The sequence below is a fragment of the Rhinopithecus roxellana genome, chromosome 21 (assembly GCF_007565055.1).
Source record: "Rhinopithecus roxellana isolate Shanxi Qingling chromosome 21, ASM756505v1, whole genome shotgun sequence".
NCBI classification, from domain to species: domain Eukaryota; kingdom Metazoa; phylum Chordata; class Mammalia; order Primates; family Cercopithecidae; genus Rhinopithecus; species Rhinopithecus roxellana.
The window spans coordinates 43,242,179-43,258,670 of NC_044569.1; the positions used below are offsets into that span (position 1 = coordinate 43,242,179).

A 16,492-nucleotide genomic window follows, 5' to 3' on the forward strand; every position below is an offset into this window, starting at 1 on the left:
TCAAATAAATTATATTTATAATTATTTCTTTTTTAAGTTTACTCAGTGGGATCAACAAGTACACATATCATGTAGATATGCCTAGTGACACTCCGAACGTGCCATTTACATAATGGTCAATGTTTACAACATCTCTTAGACTTTTGTAGCATATATCATGTAGCAGTGAATATAGATAGATACTTGTAGCCTAAAACTTCAAGTATACCTTTTTAAAATACGAAGAAACAAAATTGTTAGATATAATTTTATATTTGAATTGCTTATAATGAGCATATCCAGTAACTGATAAAACTGTTAAAGAAATTTCCACTAGATGGCTCTTTACATAAATGTGCTTTTATTTCTTTTAGAAACTGCAGGTTTTGATATATCCCTATCCCCACTTCCAAATGTGTCACTCTGTAAAATGCAAATGTGTAATTTTCTAACTTGCATTATGATCAAAACATACCATTCCATACCATGAGGATCTATGGACTCAGATAACTTAAGATAACTCATGGTGAAGGAACTTTGGTAGCACAGTGGCATAGAGCCCGTTTTTCTCTATAATTTGAATTAATTTCACTATTCCTACTTGGGACCAAGGACAATTACATTTTGTTAACTATTATTTCCTAGCAAGATTTCAGTTCCTTCGAGATGTCTTTAGTACTCTACTTTTCAGAGTCCAGACTGTGTCGTAGCACTCATTCAAATCCAGTTAGCTCTTTCTTCACCATACCACTAAGGGCTGATGTTCATAATGTTCATATATGTTTAGTTGTCTCATTTTTGAAATGAGGGCACATATAATGTATTCATGGCCTACAACATAAAATAATCTGTCTAAACAGATCATACATCTGTTATTTTCCACATTTTGAAAGCAGACCATTTCTATATAATTATTAGTGATCAGAGGGAAGCTAAAAAAGAAGTAGAGATTAAAATCAACAACTAGAGGTAATCAACCACGTGGTGCACAAATCACTATTGAATTTGCTTTAAAAGTTTCCATTGAATGAATTTTCGATCAGTACTCACAGTTTTCTTAACATTCCTTTTTTTATCCTACCCTGTACCTTGCTATAAGCTAAATATTTTGCTTGCATTATCTCACTAGTGAGGAAACTGAAGTTCATGGAAATTCAGCAGTTAAGAAATTAAGTTACATAGCTAATAAGCAGGTAACCCAGAATTAAAACTCAGTTCTTTCTGATTTTCCAAAATAAGTGCTAACTACCACACCATATGCTTCATAAAAGACCCATACCTGTTTGTAGACTACAACAGATTTTTTTTAAAAGAAGACAAGCAGAATTTCCATATTTCAAACAGAGAAAAAATCTTTTATAATAACATCACTTCTGGCAGTACTATTATAGGCTCTGTCAAGATAATGATATAAGTCATAAAAATGGAAAATTTATTCAACAATTCTAGTCTCCCAAGTTAGTGTTTTACATTGTATTTCCCATGGAATTGATTTGCTTATGTTAAAATCATATCAGAAAATCCATCTTCTCTGATAAGAGCAGGATTCAGTTGCACAGAATAAACAAATATATGTTTTAAAATATTTTTAGAAAGAGTATATATATTATCATAAATTAAATAATAAACCAACCCCCTCTGCATTCACATAGAATACAGATAATATGTTGCATAATTCTAAAATAAACTCTACTGATTTTCAGTTAGAGTTTGAAGTTAGTTACAGGGAATTGCAGAGGGGAGCATTTTAAAATATCGTTATTGACAGACCATCTAACCACTTCAAATATTTTACTTAAAAAAAAAAAAAAACATGATTAACACAAAAATCTATGAACCCAGGACCCTAGCAGAACAGTTTTCACCCAAAGCCAGTTAACGGTCTTCACTCAAACCCAGTGAGATTTAAGTTAGTTATAGGCATTAACTATTTTCTGAGATTTGAGCTATCTTTTGCTTCAAATCTCAGAAAATAGTTCAGTGATACTTTTAACCATTTTTCTTGTATACAGAAGTTGACAGCATCTTTAGAAATACTAGCAGGAAAAAATTTATGAAGACAATAGTGCTGATACTGGTATTTTCTCAATTTTGGCTTCATATGTGCAAATAAACATTCACATATATAAAACTAACGTTAATGCTATTAACCAACTTAAATGCTATATTATATATTTTTAAAAATATGCTGCTGGAAATAATTTTTCCTCTTTGTGAAATAGGTTTCATTTTAATTTTTTAAAATCTCTTAGCTAAAAGTGTGGATTTTCCAGAATATCCTCCATCTTCAAATTATATCCGTGGTTATAACCATCCTTGTGGCTTTGTATGTTCACCAATGAAAGAGTAAGTGTTATTTGCACTTATTTATTTTAACAGGTTTTTTAGTTCAACTTGTGATTTAGTTCAAGATTCCTAGCTCATCAGTAGAAATATGTACCAGCATATTCTGTTGGGGGAAAAAAAAAACTACCCCTAAATATGATTTTTAAAATAACGTCATATAATCATTTTCATTTTAAGTATAATCAGAATGGATACTTCCCTATAAAGTATGATCTGAGGTTTCTGAGAACAATCAAACACACACAAACATTCCCAGCAGTTAAGCTTCCTTGATGTTTTCTATTTCTCCATTAGAGTCATTTCTGTAAATTATTAAGGAACTTTTATGAATTAAAAATAAACTTTCCTAGAATTATAACACACATTTATCAGTAATGAATGCTTTACTTTGAATGAATTCTTCCCAATGGACTACTTACTAAGAGCAGATGCCTGCAAAATGAGATCCAGTAGGTACATTCAGATAAAAGAAAAGCTGAAGAAATCAGAGATGAGTCACTGCCTAAAGGTGGCCTTGGGATAAAACGGCAGCATAAAATATACATATTTTGTAAAAGCATATACTCTAATTCAATGTATATCATTTCATAAGTTCCTTAAGTTTTAATGTTTGCTAAATGATTTTTTTTATTAAGTAAAAGATATTGGCACATGAAAACAGATGCATTGGTTAGATATAAGTGTTTCAGTACAAGAAAAAAAATGTATGTGAATGAAGCCCAAATGAAATTAAATTTTGGACCTGTATTCCTTAACATTTCCTCTACTGAACTGGAAAACTAAAAAACCTCACAATTATTCACGTTAATGTACAGGATTGTTGATATAGATAATAACAACAATGTGTGGTCTTTCTACCCATTTGTCAATTTTGAATCTATGGCCAAGATTTTATTCTCCATAGCAAGAGAAAACAAAACAAATGAAGGGTAATTACACCAATTCAGCAAGGTAATCAACCGCTGGCATGGACTATAGTTGGAAAATTTTACACCTTAAAGCATGCTTCACTGGCCAAGTCCCCTTCTTGCACCTTGTCAATGCAGAAGTGCACTCCAGTAAATATTAGAAAGGCTTTCTTATGTGTGTAAAACCATTGTAAACACAAAGAAAGATTTAAGACCATACGAACTACTAGTAAGGACAGCAGTTCCCATTTATCCATGGAGATATGTTCCATGACCCCAAGTAAATGTCTAAACCCATGGATAGTACCAAACCCTATGTATACACCATGGTTTTTTGATCTCATAATCAAGGAGGTTACTAAGTGACTAATGGGTGGGTGGCCTATACAGACTGAATACGCTGGTAAAGGGATGATTTCACATCCTGGGTGGGACAGAGCAGGATGGTGTAAGATTTCATCACACTACTCAGAACAATGTGCAATTTAAGGCTTATGAATTTTTCTTATTTCTGGAATGGGTTGACCTTAGGTAAATGAAACTGCAGAAAGTGAAACAGAGGATAAGAGGGAACTACTCTGTTCTCAATCTAGCCATTTGAGGCACTGTAAAAATAGTCTAAACCTTGCATGGAGAAAAGTGTAAGAAAATGGACACTCACAGTATTTGTTGGAACGGTAGTCTTCCTTGAAAATTTTATACAACTATATTCTCCCTTGCACATTTTTAAGTTGACATTAAAGTTTTTCATAGGGATTACACTGATGAAAAGTAAATTACACTGATGAAAAGTACAATTCCTAGCATGTGCTAAACATTGACTTTTTTAAAAAAATGGTTATATCATCCTTATAAACATATTCAGTAGATTATAAATACTATAACTTGAAACCCACCATTAAATTATCCACTTTAAAATAAATACAATTTTAACAGTCAGAAAATTTACATCATTCCTTTCCTCCTTGAACTCACATTTTTATTTTTCCCCTCATATAATTTTATTCTAATAGAATATATTTTATGGTTTGAATTATTTCATAGTCATCCTAACTCTTTGCAAAAATGACATGTGTTTAAAGTTTTAAAATTTGTTTTACTTCCCATAACTCTACTGTCTAACAATTACAAATATATATATGCCTTCTGGATTAAGTTATCATTACATATTGATCAAAATTTAAAATGTTTATATATAAATATTAAACATAATGCAAACTGTTATTAGAAACACATATTTTATTATTAGCAAAACTGAAATAGCACTTACTATGTGCTAGGCACTGTTATAAACAATTTGCATATATTGACTCATTTGATCTTCAAAGCAACCCCATAAAGTAGGTAGTATGACTGTGCCCAATGGGCAGGAAAGAAAGTGGAAGCCCAAAGAGATTATCTGAAGGTTATATATAGGTAATAGCAAAGCTCAGTTTCAAACCAAGGCAGACTAGTTCCTGAGTCCACGCTTTTAACCATTACACTCATTTCATTTAACTGTGGGTGTATATTACTGATAAAATAAGACAGCATTCAGTATCAAGTCTACTACTGCTTTCATTTTAAGAAAACTGAAGAAAATTTATTAACATAAATGTGTTAAAATGGAGAGTATAATTCCAGCACTGTCAATTAAATAATTTCTGATTTAATAATAATAAATAAAAATAAATTTCAGTTATATAAAAATATTTTTTATTTTTATATAAAAATTTATGAATTATATACCATAAATTATGTAGTGACCTATCATCAAAAACTATTTATCATTAAAAAAAGACCTGGCCAGGCATGGTGGCTCTCACTTATAATCCCAGCACTTTGGGAGGCTGAGGTGCGTGGATCACCTGAGGTCAGGAGTTCAAGATCAACCTGGTCAACATGGTGAAACCCCGTCTCTACCAAAAATACAAAAATTAGCCAGGCATGGTGGCGCATGCCTGTAGTCCCAGCTACTCGAGAGGCTGAAGCAGGAGAATCGTTTGAACCCGGGAGACGGAGCTTGCAGTGATCCCAGATCATGCCACGGCACTCCAGCCTGGGTGACAGAGTAAGACTCTGTCTCAAAAGAAAAAAAAAAAAGACCTGTAGCTGACCGCTCAATTAGATCCTTCAGTTTTACTGAAAAAAAAAATGGCATGACTTGGAAAATATTTTTTTCTCAACCCGCTTCTAATCAGATTTTCCCTTTAGCATCTCAAAGATTTTTACATACCAAGGTAAAGCACCATAGTACTATTTAGTGTGGATAACAGGTATGCCTTTGTTGTATAAAGCAAGAGAAGGGCGATTTTGAACAGGCCGATAGGAAAGAAAAAGCCCACATCTCCATCAGAGACATATTTATTTACACATCAGATAAGGAAAAAATGCATATGGAAGTTAGAGATTTGAAAACTTATTCTCTTAAAAGTATTCATCCTTTCCTACCCCAGTGTGAAGATCAGTGGGCTAGAATATAAAATACCACTTAGAGTGCAGTTTGGAATTAACATGTCAAAAAGCTTAATGCACAAACCTTTGACCTAGAAATTATAAGGATTTATAAAAGTGTAAATGGGGCTGGGTGAGGTGGGTCGCACCAGAAATCCCAGCATTTTGGGAGGCCGAAGTGAGAGGATCGCTTGAGGCCAGGAGCTTGAGACTAGCCTTGGCAACATAATGAGACCCTGTCTCTTTAAAAAATTTTTAAAATCTAGCCAGGCATGATTGGGCATGCTTGTAGTCCCAGCCACTCAGAAAGCTGAGGCTGGAGAATCGCTTAAACTCAGGAGTTGGAGGCTGCAGTGAACTATAATCACGACCCTGCACTCCAGCCTGGGCAACAGAGTAAGACTGTGTCTCAAAAAAAAAAAAAAAGCATAAATGGATACATTACAAAGATATTTTATTGCAGCTTTACTTACAGTAGCCAAAAGTGAGAAACAACCTAAATGATAGTCAATAAAAGGACTGTTAAATAGAATAGAAATACTGTCTGTAGCCATGAAAAACAGTTAAGTAGATCTGTATGTACAGACACAGAAGGAAGTTCATAAGATAAAAATAAAACTAGTTGCAGAAAAATGTCTCCATTAAAAAAATAAAACTCTATTTATATATGTGGGGTACATATTCATTGATGTACATATGTATGCTGTCTTTGTATATATGTGTGTGTATATATATATATACACACATATATATATATAGACAGTCACCTGAAAAGATAACAATTAAAACTATATACAGTGATTATCTCTGGGAAACAGGAGAAGGGAAATAAGGGAGGGAAATTTTTCTTTAATTATGAAAAATTTATATTGTTTAAATTTTCATAATAAGCATACATTACTGTTAGAATTTTTAAAAGTCAGTAAAATAACAAAAAGGAAAGGGTGCCTAAAACTGAAGATTTTAAGAAATATTCTAGCCACTTAATATTTTTAAGTACAATTTTTAAGTATGTCAATGGTGAATAAGAATCCTGCTCTCCAAAAACCTGTAAATTCAGTAGGTAAATCTAAAAATTTCTTGTCTTTTTTTAACTCTTCTTTTGCTTACAGAAACCCAGCATATTCCAAACTAGTGATGTTTGTCCAGACAGAAATGAGAGGAAAATTGTCACCATCAATAATTGAAAAAACCATGCCTTCCAACTTAGTAAACTTCATCCTCAATGCAAAAGATGGAATAAAGGCACACAAAACTCCATCAGGACGTGGATTTCGTCATAATAGTCATTCATGATACCAAAAGAAGAAATGAGGCCATTCTGCTATAAAATCATGTGTAGTAGTTATTGCAGTTTACTTCTAAGTCAACATGCATAAATAATACTGTTAAACTATTCTAAACAGTATTCTTGTACACATTGCTGAAGATAGTTCATAAAAATAAGAACTCATAGTTGTGCAAGAATATGGCATTAAATACAGTTTTTAATCTCACGTAAGAATGATGTTAAATAACAAGTGTTATTAGCATATTTTCATCTTTTGCTTTTGTCCCTGTAAAATCCTCTGTATAAGAACCAATAAGAAAGCAGATGCAGTCAGAAGTCAGCATTAACTAAAGGTTAAAATATATTTTAAATTGTTTTTCTTTCACTTACTGCTTAAATTGAGAATTGTAGGGAAAATGAACATAAAAATCGAAAAGAATTCCACTAAAATGTATGACCAATGACATTTAGAATTTTAAATGGAATGAGTCATCAAACAATTTCTGGTGTGGCCAAGATGCAATAGCCCATTCCTCCCAAGTTTTTCCTCTTAAAACTTAAAGACCCTGCACATAACACAACAAACAAGCATAGGAAAACTCAAGCATAGGTGGAAAGAATGCAGCAAGCTATCTATGGACGTTGGGACTTAAGGAATGACATTCAGTGAGTTCTCTGGGTTTCCTTATTTCCCCCCACATATCCCAGGTGGGAAAGACACACACACACACACACACACACACACACACACAACTGCATGCATGAAAAGCCTTCTCCTCCTAGTCATAGGACCAGGCACCTAACAGAACAAAAACACTTTTTTATAATGCCCACCCTACACCAGCCAAGCATCAACCTACAAGCCACCCCCACGGTTTCAGTGTGGCAGAGCAAGGAGATACTTTTCCATCCTACCCAACCCCATCCCACAGAAGCAGATGGGAGTGCCCTGACACACCCCTATCCTATGGTGTCTGCAAAGCTGAGCAGGGAGCTAATCTCCCATCTTCTACCTGGCAGATGTAGGCAGCACTGATTGCCCTTTCAGGTGATGTAGACTGACCAAGCAGGGAGCTGATTTTCTGTCTTCCACTCAGCAGAAGCAGGAGGTAATATAGGTAGTATAAGTGAAGTCCAGTGACAAAGACAGCTTCCACCCCCAGCTGGCAGCAACGAGACTTAACCAATGTCTTAGTCCATGTTCTGTGGCTACAACAGAATACCACAGGTTGAATAATTATAAAGAAAATAAGTTTATTTAGTTCACAATTCTGGAGACTGAGAAGTCCAAGAGCCTGGTACCGACATCTGGTGAGGGCCTTCTTGCTACATCATAACATGGTGGAGGGCATCACATGGCATGAGGGTAAAAGCAAGAGAGAGCTCACTTTTATAACAAAACCACTCCTGTGATAGTAACATTAATCCATTCATAAAAGCAGAGGGACATTCAACCCATAGCAACTAGGTAGTGCAAAGAAAGACTAGTGACCAGGGAGCTTCACTACCCTCTCCCACCCCTACTCCCACCCCTGGAGTCACCAAGGCCCAGCAGGATGCTAAGCCTCCATCCCCACCCTCCATCAGGGTGTAGTGGGAACAGTGACCCACCAAAAAAAAATGTCCATGTCACATCCCTGGAACTTGTGAATGTGAACTAATTTGGAAAAAGGGTCTTTGCAAAGATAATTAAAGACCTCAAGATGAGATCACCCTGGATTATCCTGGTGGCCCTAAATCCAAAAACAAATGTCCTTATAAGAGATATATAGAGGATAGAGACATGGAGAACAGGAGAAAGCCATGTGAAGACAGAGGTAGACACTGGAGTTTTACAGCCACAGCCCAGGAACACTTGGAGCCACCAGAAACTGAAAGAAGTGAAAAAGGATTCTCCCCTAGAGCTTTCAGAAGGAGTGTGGCCCTGCTTTCAGACTTCTGGCCTCCAGAGTTATGAGACAAAATATTTGTTTTTTTAAGCCACTAAATTTGTGGAAATTTGTTACAGTTTCCATTGGAAACAATATACCCTCTCTGGTGTTAGCAGGGTTCAGCAGGGATCTGAGCCTCCATTCCCACCTGGGTATCAACAAGGTGAAACAAAGAGGTAGGACACGGGCCTAGGCAGCACTCCACTTCCTTGTCACCTCCCCTGTGTCATCAGGTTCCATCGGGGAGGTAAGCTTCCAGTCCCACTGGGAAGCAAAAAGGATGTGCAAATCAGTGCCCCCCTTTGCCAGGAGGATGTCAGCAGGGCCAGAAGGGGAGCTGAACTGCCACCTCACCCATCTGCAATGAGAGGCAGTCTGTGCTCTACTTTTGCCAGAGTGGTGACGGCAGGGCTCAATGGAAGGCTGAACCAACACATCCACCCAGTTCTCATACTACACCTGAACAGCAGGACTGCCTGCTAAAAATGAAGATTAAATAGGATCCAGAGGTCTTCAGAAAGAAAAGAGCATTGGAATGGGTAAAAATAAACTGTTCTCGTGAGTATATTAAATCACCTTTGATGGGTGACAAAGGTTTAAAAACAATTCAGTGGAACAGCCTTTCAGCAAATGGTGTTGGAGCAGCTGGACATTCATAGGCCTTGATCTAACCTTACGCTAAGTACAAAAATTTACTTAAAATGGAATATGGAGTTATATGCACAATATAAAACTATAAAATATTTAGAAGAAAAACACAAGATAAAATTTTCAGAACCTACAACTAGGCAGAGATATTACACTTGACACCAAATCATGATTCTTAACAGAAAAAAATGACAAATTGACCTTAATCAAAGTTTAAAAAAAAAAAGGTATACTACGTGAAAGACCTGAGAGGAAGATGGAAAGATAAGTGATAGACTGGAACAAAACTATTTGCAAGACATTTCCAACAAAGTACTTGTAACTAAAATATATAAAGAGCTTTCAAAACTCAACTGTATAAGAAATAATCTAATTAGGGACAAAGACATGGACATTTCACTAAGATATCCATATCAAAAGATGTTCAGCATCATTGGCCATTAGGTAAAGTAACATATCAGTACAAGCTTACCAGAATAGCTAAGTTTTTTTTAAATAGTGATAACATCAGGTGGTGGCAAGAATTTGGAGAAAATGGATCACTCATACATTACACCTGGAAATGTGAAACGGTAACTGCCTCTCTGGAAAAGTGTGGCAGTGTCTTGCAAATCAAACAAATACTTACTGTACAACCCAGCAATTGTACTCTTCATCCCATAGAAATGAAAGCATTTACACAAAAACATGTACACAAATGTTGATAGTAGCTTTATTCCAAATAGCCAAAAACTTCAAACAACCCACATGGGTGAAGAGTTAAACTGTGGAAATCCATACACAGAATACTACTAAGTAATAAAAAGGAACAAACTATCGATGCACACAACAACTGGAATCATCTCAGGGGAATAATAATGAAAAAGCCAATCTCATAAGGTTAAATAGTGCATTCTTCCATTTATTTAACATTTTTGAAATGACAAAATGATAGAGATGAACAACAAAGATGCTTACATCTCATTAGCCAGAAATGGAACACTGTTCACATCTGGCTGCAAAGGCATCTGGAAAGGTATTCCAGTATCTATAGTAAAAAAAGCAAAGAAGTTCCACTAGAGTGTGGAAATAAAGTAGTACAACTTATATTTATATTTATTTTTTCAGAAAATTAAGCTTTACTAATACAGAATATGCAGCTTGACTTTATTATCTTATTTATTAAAACTTATTTTGCTATTTCAGTGGTTATTTTAAGGTTTATATGATACATCTCTAACACACAGTCTGTCTTCAAGCTGTCTTCAAGCTGTAACCCACCACTTCATGTTTAGTTTAAGGGCCTTACAATAATATATTACCATTTATATACTTAAAATTACATACTTCCCGTCCTGGCCTTTGTACTATTGTTACCTTTTACTCCTACATACATTGTAACCCTCCAATGTATTTTTAATAATTTTTATTTTTGTTTTATATAGCCAACTTTTAAAAAGACACTTGGAAATAAGAAACAAAAAAAGCTTTTAAATATACCTACATTTCTAGTGCTCCTCATTTCTGTATATAGATCTGTATTTCCATCTGGTGTGCTCTTCCTGCCTGTTGGACTTCCTCTAATTTTATAGGTACTGTAGGTCTACTGGGCATGAGTTCTTTCAATATGTATGCCTTATGTTCTTATTTTACTTTTTTTAAAAAAGATATTTTTGCTGGGTTTGGAATTCTAAGTTAACAGACTTTTCCCCTATTTCTTTACTTCATTTGAGGATGTTAGACCACTGTCTTCTGGCTTCCAATGTTTTCAAAATTGTTGGTTTTGCTTGTTTTTCTCTAATAGTATGTCTTTTTGAAGGGATGGTGTTTATCACTGGTTTTAAGAGCTCTGATTAGGATATTCCTTGGTATAGTTTTCTTCATGTTTATTGTACTTGGGATTTGCCAAGCTCTTTGGACCTGTGGGTTAATAGTTATCCTCAAATTTGGAAAAATTTCTCCATTGTTTCTTCAAATATTTTTTACATCTCCCACACTCTTCTCTTCTTTGGGGACTTGAATAAGACATACATTGACCAGGCGCGGTGGCTCACATCTGTAATCCCAGCACTTTGGGAGGCCGAGGTGGACGGATCACCTGAGGTCAGGAGTTCGAGACCAGCCTGACTAACAAGGAGAAACCCCATCTCTACTAAAAATACAAAAAATTAGCCGGGCCTGGTGGTGCATGCCTGTAATTCCAGCTACTTGGGTAGCTGAGGCAGGAGTATCACTTGCACCCGGGAAGGTGGAGGTTGTGGTGAGCCGAGATCATGCCATTGCACTCCAGCCTGGGCAACAAGAGCAAAACTGTCAAAAAAAAAAAAAAAAAAAAAAAAGAAGAGACATATATTAGCCTGCTTGAAGCTGTCTCATAGCTCACAGATGCTCTGTTTATTTTTTTTCTGTTTCCTTCTGAATAATTTATTGCTGTGTCTTCAAGTGTACTAATTTTTTCTCCAGTACTATTTGCTGTTAATTCTATTCAGTGACTGAAATGCAGCACGATACATGAGATATTCAACATTTTATTATAAAACAGGCTTTATTTTTGTTTTGTTTTATTTGAGATGGAGTCTTGCTCTGTCACTCGGGCTGGAGTGCAATGGCGTGATCTTGGTTCACTGCAACCTCTGCCTCCCAGGTTCAGGCGATTCTCCTGTCTCAGCCTCCTGAGTAGGTGAGATTACAGGCACGTGCCACCATGCCAACTTTTTGTATTTTAGTAGACATGGGGTTTCACCATGTTGCCCAGGTTGGTCTCGAACTCCTGAGCTCAGGCAATCCACCCACCTCGGTCTTCCAAAGTGCTAGGATTACAAGCATGAACCACCCCACCTGGTCCAGGCTCTGTAAACAGGCTTCGTGTTAGATGATTTTGCCCAACTGTAGGCCAGTGAGTTGTTCTGAGCATGTCTGAGGTAGGCCTAGCTAAGCTATGATGTTTCATAGATGTATTAAATGTATTTAACTCATGATATTTTCAATTTAGAATGGCCTTGTCTGAGCATAACCACATTGTCAGTCAAGTCATACGTATATTTACTAAAGTAGATCACTTTGGGGACCATAAGACATCTCAAAACTTGTAAGATTCTATAGTAGGGCCGGGGCAGTGACTCACGCCTGTAAACTCAGCACTTTGGGAGGCTGAGGTGGGCAGATCACGAGGTCAGGAGTTCAATATCAGCCTGACCAACATGGTGAAATGTCATCTCTACTAAAACTACAAAAATTATCTAGGCGTGGTGGTAGCTGCCTGTAATCCCAGCTACTCAGGGGGCTGAGGCAGGAGAATCACTTGAACCCGGGAGATGGAGGTCGTGGTGAGTCAAGACCACACCACTGCACTCCAGCCTGGGCAACAGAGTGAGACTCCATCTCAAAAAAAAAAAGATACTGTAGTACAATCGGTCTGGTCTTCGTTCAGCGTTCCTAGACACCGAGCTCCTAAAACCCATGGAATTTCCTAAACAACAGGAGTGCCTTCATTATTCATGGTAAGCCCTGAAAGTGTATGCTAATGATGTGACCCACAGTGGGCCCTAGACAGCTAATGCTAACAAAATGATTTAGGATGGAGGTAGTTCATGTCAAAAAAATAACCATGATTAGGGTGTTGAGACTTTGAGCCAGCCTGATGTCCAGGTAGAGGAGGGAAGCTGGAGATTAAGTTCAATCACACAGTAAAGATAAATCATGCCTACGTAATGAAACCCCAAAGAAAACTCTGGACTTCCTGATTACTTGATATGTTTTATTTCTTGACTTGTATAGTTACACAGTTGTTACTATTACTCATTAACATGTCCATTTATGTTTATGTACCTTTCTATATACAGATTTTAAAATAGAAGTTTTTTAATATTGAAAACAATCCAGATTTGATGGAAGACACAAATCTGCAGATTCAGAATAAACCTAAATGCATGATAAATCTACAGCTAGGCATATAATAAAAACTGCACATCTCCAAAGGAAAAGATATTATCTTAGAACAGCTCAAGAGATGTCAGTTCTAAATCTAAAGCTCTAAGGACATAATTTCAGAAAGTATAAAGAATTTTACCTAGAAGAAAACATCTGACACACAAGAAAAAAGGTAAGCTCCCACCATGTCCCATCAAAAAAGATAAACGTTTGGGCAAATCTAAACAAACATTGACTATATAAAATACTAATAATACCCAATGTGGAGATTCAATAAAGAACTTGTGGAATTTAATTAGAATTAATGTTTTTTCAATACCTTTGTGTTGTTTGGAAAGAAGGTAGCATTTTTACATGTTTAAGGATAATCAAAACTACTTGTAACATTCACATTCCAAATCAGTAAAGGGAAAAATATATGATTAAATAGAAAACCCAGCTGATATCAAAAGACAGGAGGAGAGATAAAGGTGGGAAAGAAGCATAACATAGAAAAAGAAATATGGCAAAAAATAAGATGGCAAAAAATAAATCCAAATAAATTTGTACTTTGGCACTACAGTGGAATAGATACTTTTTAAAAGTGTTCTCCCAGTACAAAACACTAGATCTTGGAGAAAACAGACCTCTTAATTCATTGCTGGTTTGTACCATATAAGGAAAATCTCCAGGCCTACACTCAAGACAGGAACCCCCTCTACACTATACACTCAAGACAGAAACAGAAAAAAAAAAAAAAAAAATACCCTTTACATTCAAGGCAGATACAAAAAAAAAACTTGAGCTGAAACAAAAGCAAGAAAGCAGCAGGAAGCATCAAGCAAGAAGACAGCTTGAAAGATGGGGTTTATCCCTGAAGGCAGATAACTTCTGCCTGTTAGTTTGCAATTGACCTGCAGAGACAAAACCTTCAGCTAGTAGTAAGGGTTAGGGAGCTTAAATTTAAGACAAGGCATTGGCATTCAATCAGGATCCTCAAAGGTGAATAGAGTATGCCAAGGAGTTTGTACCACCTCACCCAGAAAAGCAACGAACCCAAATCATACTGAAGGAAAACACACAACTTAGGTCCTCTGTCTTCTCACAGATTAACACATACTCAAGGAAATAAGTCACAATATATGCAATAAATAATAACCTTAAATGTAAACTTATAGAGACTTAAAATATTGAAATTATCAAAAATATCAAATATTTGACTTTTAAAAATTAGAACTAGACTTACAAGGGACTGTAATCAGTAAATAGGAAGTTAAAAAGAATTAAATGAAAAATATATTTATTGAAATTAAAACCATCATTGTTTTCAACAGCAGGTGAGATGCTACTGAAAAATGAACTAGTAAACAGAAAGATACAGCTGATGAAATTACCCAAAATGCAGTAAAATGAAACAAGAGGATGAAAAATTTGAGAAATTAAAAGACATGAGGGATACAGTAAGGAAGTCTATCATTTGTATACAGTCCTAGAACAGGGAAGAAATATTTGAAGAGCTAGTGATTGAGAATTTTACAGAACATGAATTTAAAAATACAGGAAGAAGCCAGTATATGCTAAGAATAAAAAGAAATTCGCACTTCCAAATAATACAGTAAACTTGCAAAACATCAAAAAAAAGAGATAATCTTAAAAACAGAGAAAAAAGATCCCATAAAAAGTTGATTCTGAGACCCAAAGATGTTGAGACTAACTTAAAACCACAAAATAAGTAGCATAACTGTGACACAGCCCCTACATTCTCAATCTATGAAATGTATTTTTAACTATTTTACCTTCTCTTTCTAAGCTGGCCAAAACCATTATTCACTTTCTTTTCTTAGCCATTTTTTCTTAAGACCCTTCTAGGAAGTTCCTGAAATCATTACAAGGATTATAAAATGTTTTAATGAATTATTTACAACAGTTATATAACCCTTCCATAAGTTTAATTACCTTACTGGAATACTTCATGTAAAAAATACTATGTTCCTTGATTCAGAGTACTAAATATTTGCATGGTGAACAATTTCTGATGTTCTTGCTCCAAGTTACTTTTCTTGATAACCTCAAACTACCTATTTAAAATCCTCCGTGTTAGCATATTTTCAAATTCCAAGGAATCCAAAACTAAGTTAAAATTTCAGACCTGGGGCCGGGCGCAATGGCTCACACCTGTAATCCCAGCATTTTGGGAGGCCAAGGTGGGGATCACCTGAGATCAGGAGTTCAAGGGCATCCTGGCCAATATGGTGAAATGTGGTCTCTACTAAAAATACAAAATAAAAATACAAAAATGTGCTGGGTGTGGTAGGGTCTGCCTGTAATCCCTGCTGAGGCAGGAGAATTGCTTGAACCTGGGAGATGGAGGTTGCAGTGAGCTGGGATCGCGCCACTGGACTGCACCCTGGGCGACAGAGTGAGACTCTGTCTCCAGAAAAAAAAAAGGAAAGAAAATTTCAGATCTAGAAAAAAGTATTTTTAAGCTACTCTTTGGTTCATATTTGTGTACTTTATTTTTAAAGTCTCTTCTTTAGATTATATGTGCAAAAATTATAAACTTGAGAACACAATACTCCCATATTGGTGCTGTGGGATACACTAGTATATTCTATAAACATCCTCTATGTCTTGCAAATTATATAACACGTTCTCAATCTTTTTTTTTTTTTTTTTTTTTATTATACTTTAAGTTCTAGGGTACATGTGCATAACGTGCAGGTTTGTTACATATGTATACTTATGCCATGTTGGTGTGCTGCACCCATCAACTCGTCAGCACCCATCAATTCATCATTTATATCATGTATAACTCCCCAATGCAATCCCTCCCTCCTCCCCCCTCCCCCCTCCCCATGATAGACCCCAGTGTGTGATGTTCCCCTTCCCGAGTCCAAGTGATCTCATTGTTCAGTTCCCACCTATGAGTGAGAACATGCGGTGTTTGGTTTTCTCTTCTTGTGATAGTTTGCTAAGAATGATGGTTTCCAGCTGCATCCATGTCCCTACAAAGGACGCAAACTCATCCTTTTTTATGGCTGCATAGTATTCCATGGTGTATATGTGCCACATTTTCTTAATCCAGTCTG

The 16,492-nt window shown here is 35.8% G+C and overlaps 1 protein-coding gene across 4 annotated transcripts in view; it reads left to right on the forward strand.

Moving 5' to 3' along the window:
• STARD6 (StAR related lipid transfer domain containing 6) overlaps positions 1 to 7,162 on the forward strand; it is a 43,780-nt gene extending 36,618 nt beyond the window's left edge. For 3 of the 4 annotated variants that reach the window (XM_030926170.1, XM_030926171.1, XM_030926172.1), the window contains 2 exons: positions 2,232 to 2,325; positions 6,779 to 7,162. In XM_030926170.1, coding sequence (XP_030782030.1) covers positions 2,232 to 2,325; positions 6,779 to 6,962 — 278 coding nt within the window. In that variant the 3' untranslated portion in view covers positions 6,963 to 7,162. The remainder of the gene's footprint in view (positions 1 to 2,231; positions 2,326 to 6,778) is intronic. The other variant, XM_010375364.2, reaches the window with a different exon arrangement.
• Positions 7,163 to 16,492: the final 9,330 nt, after the last annotated feature.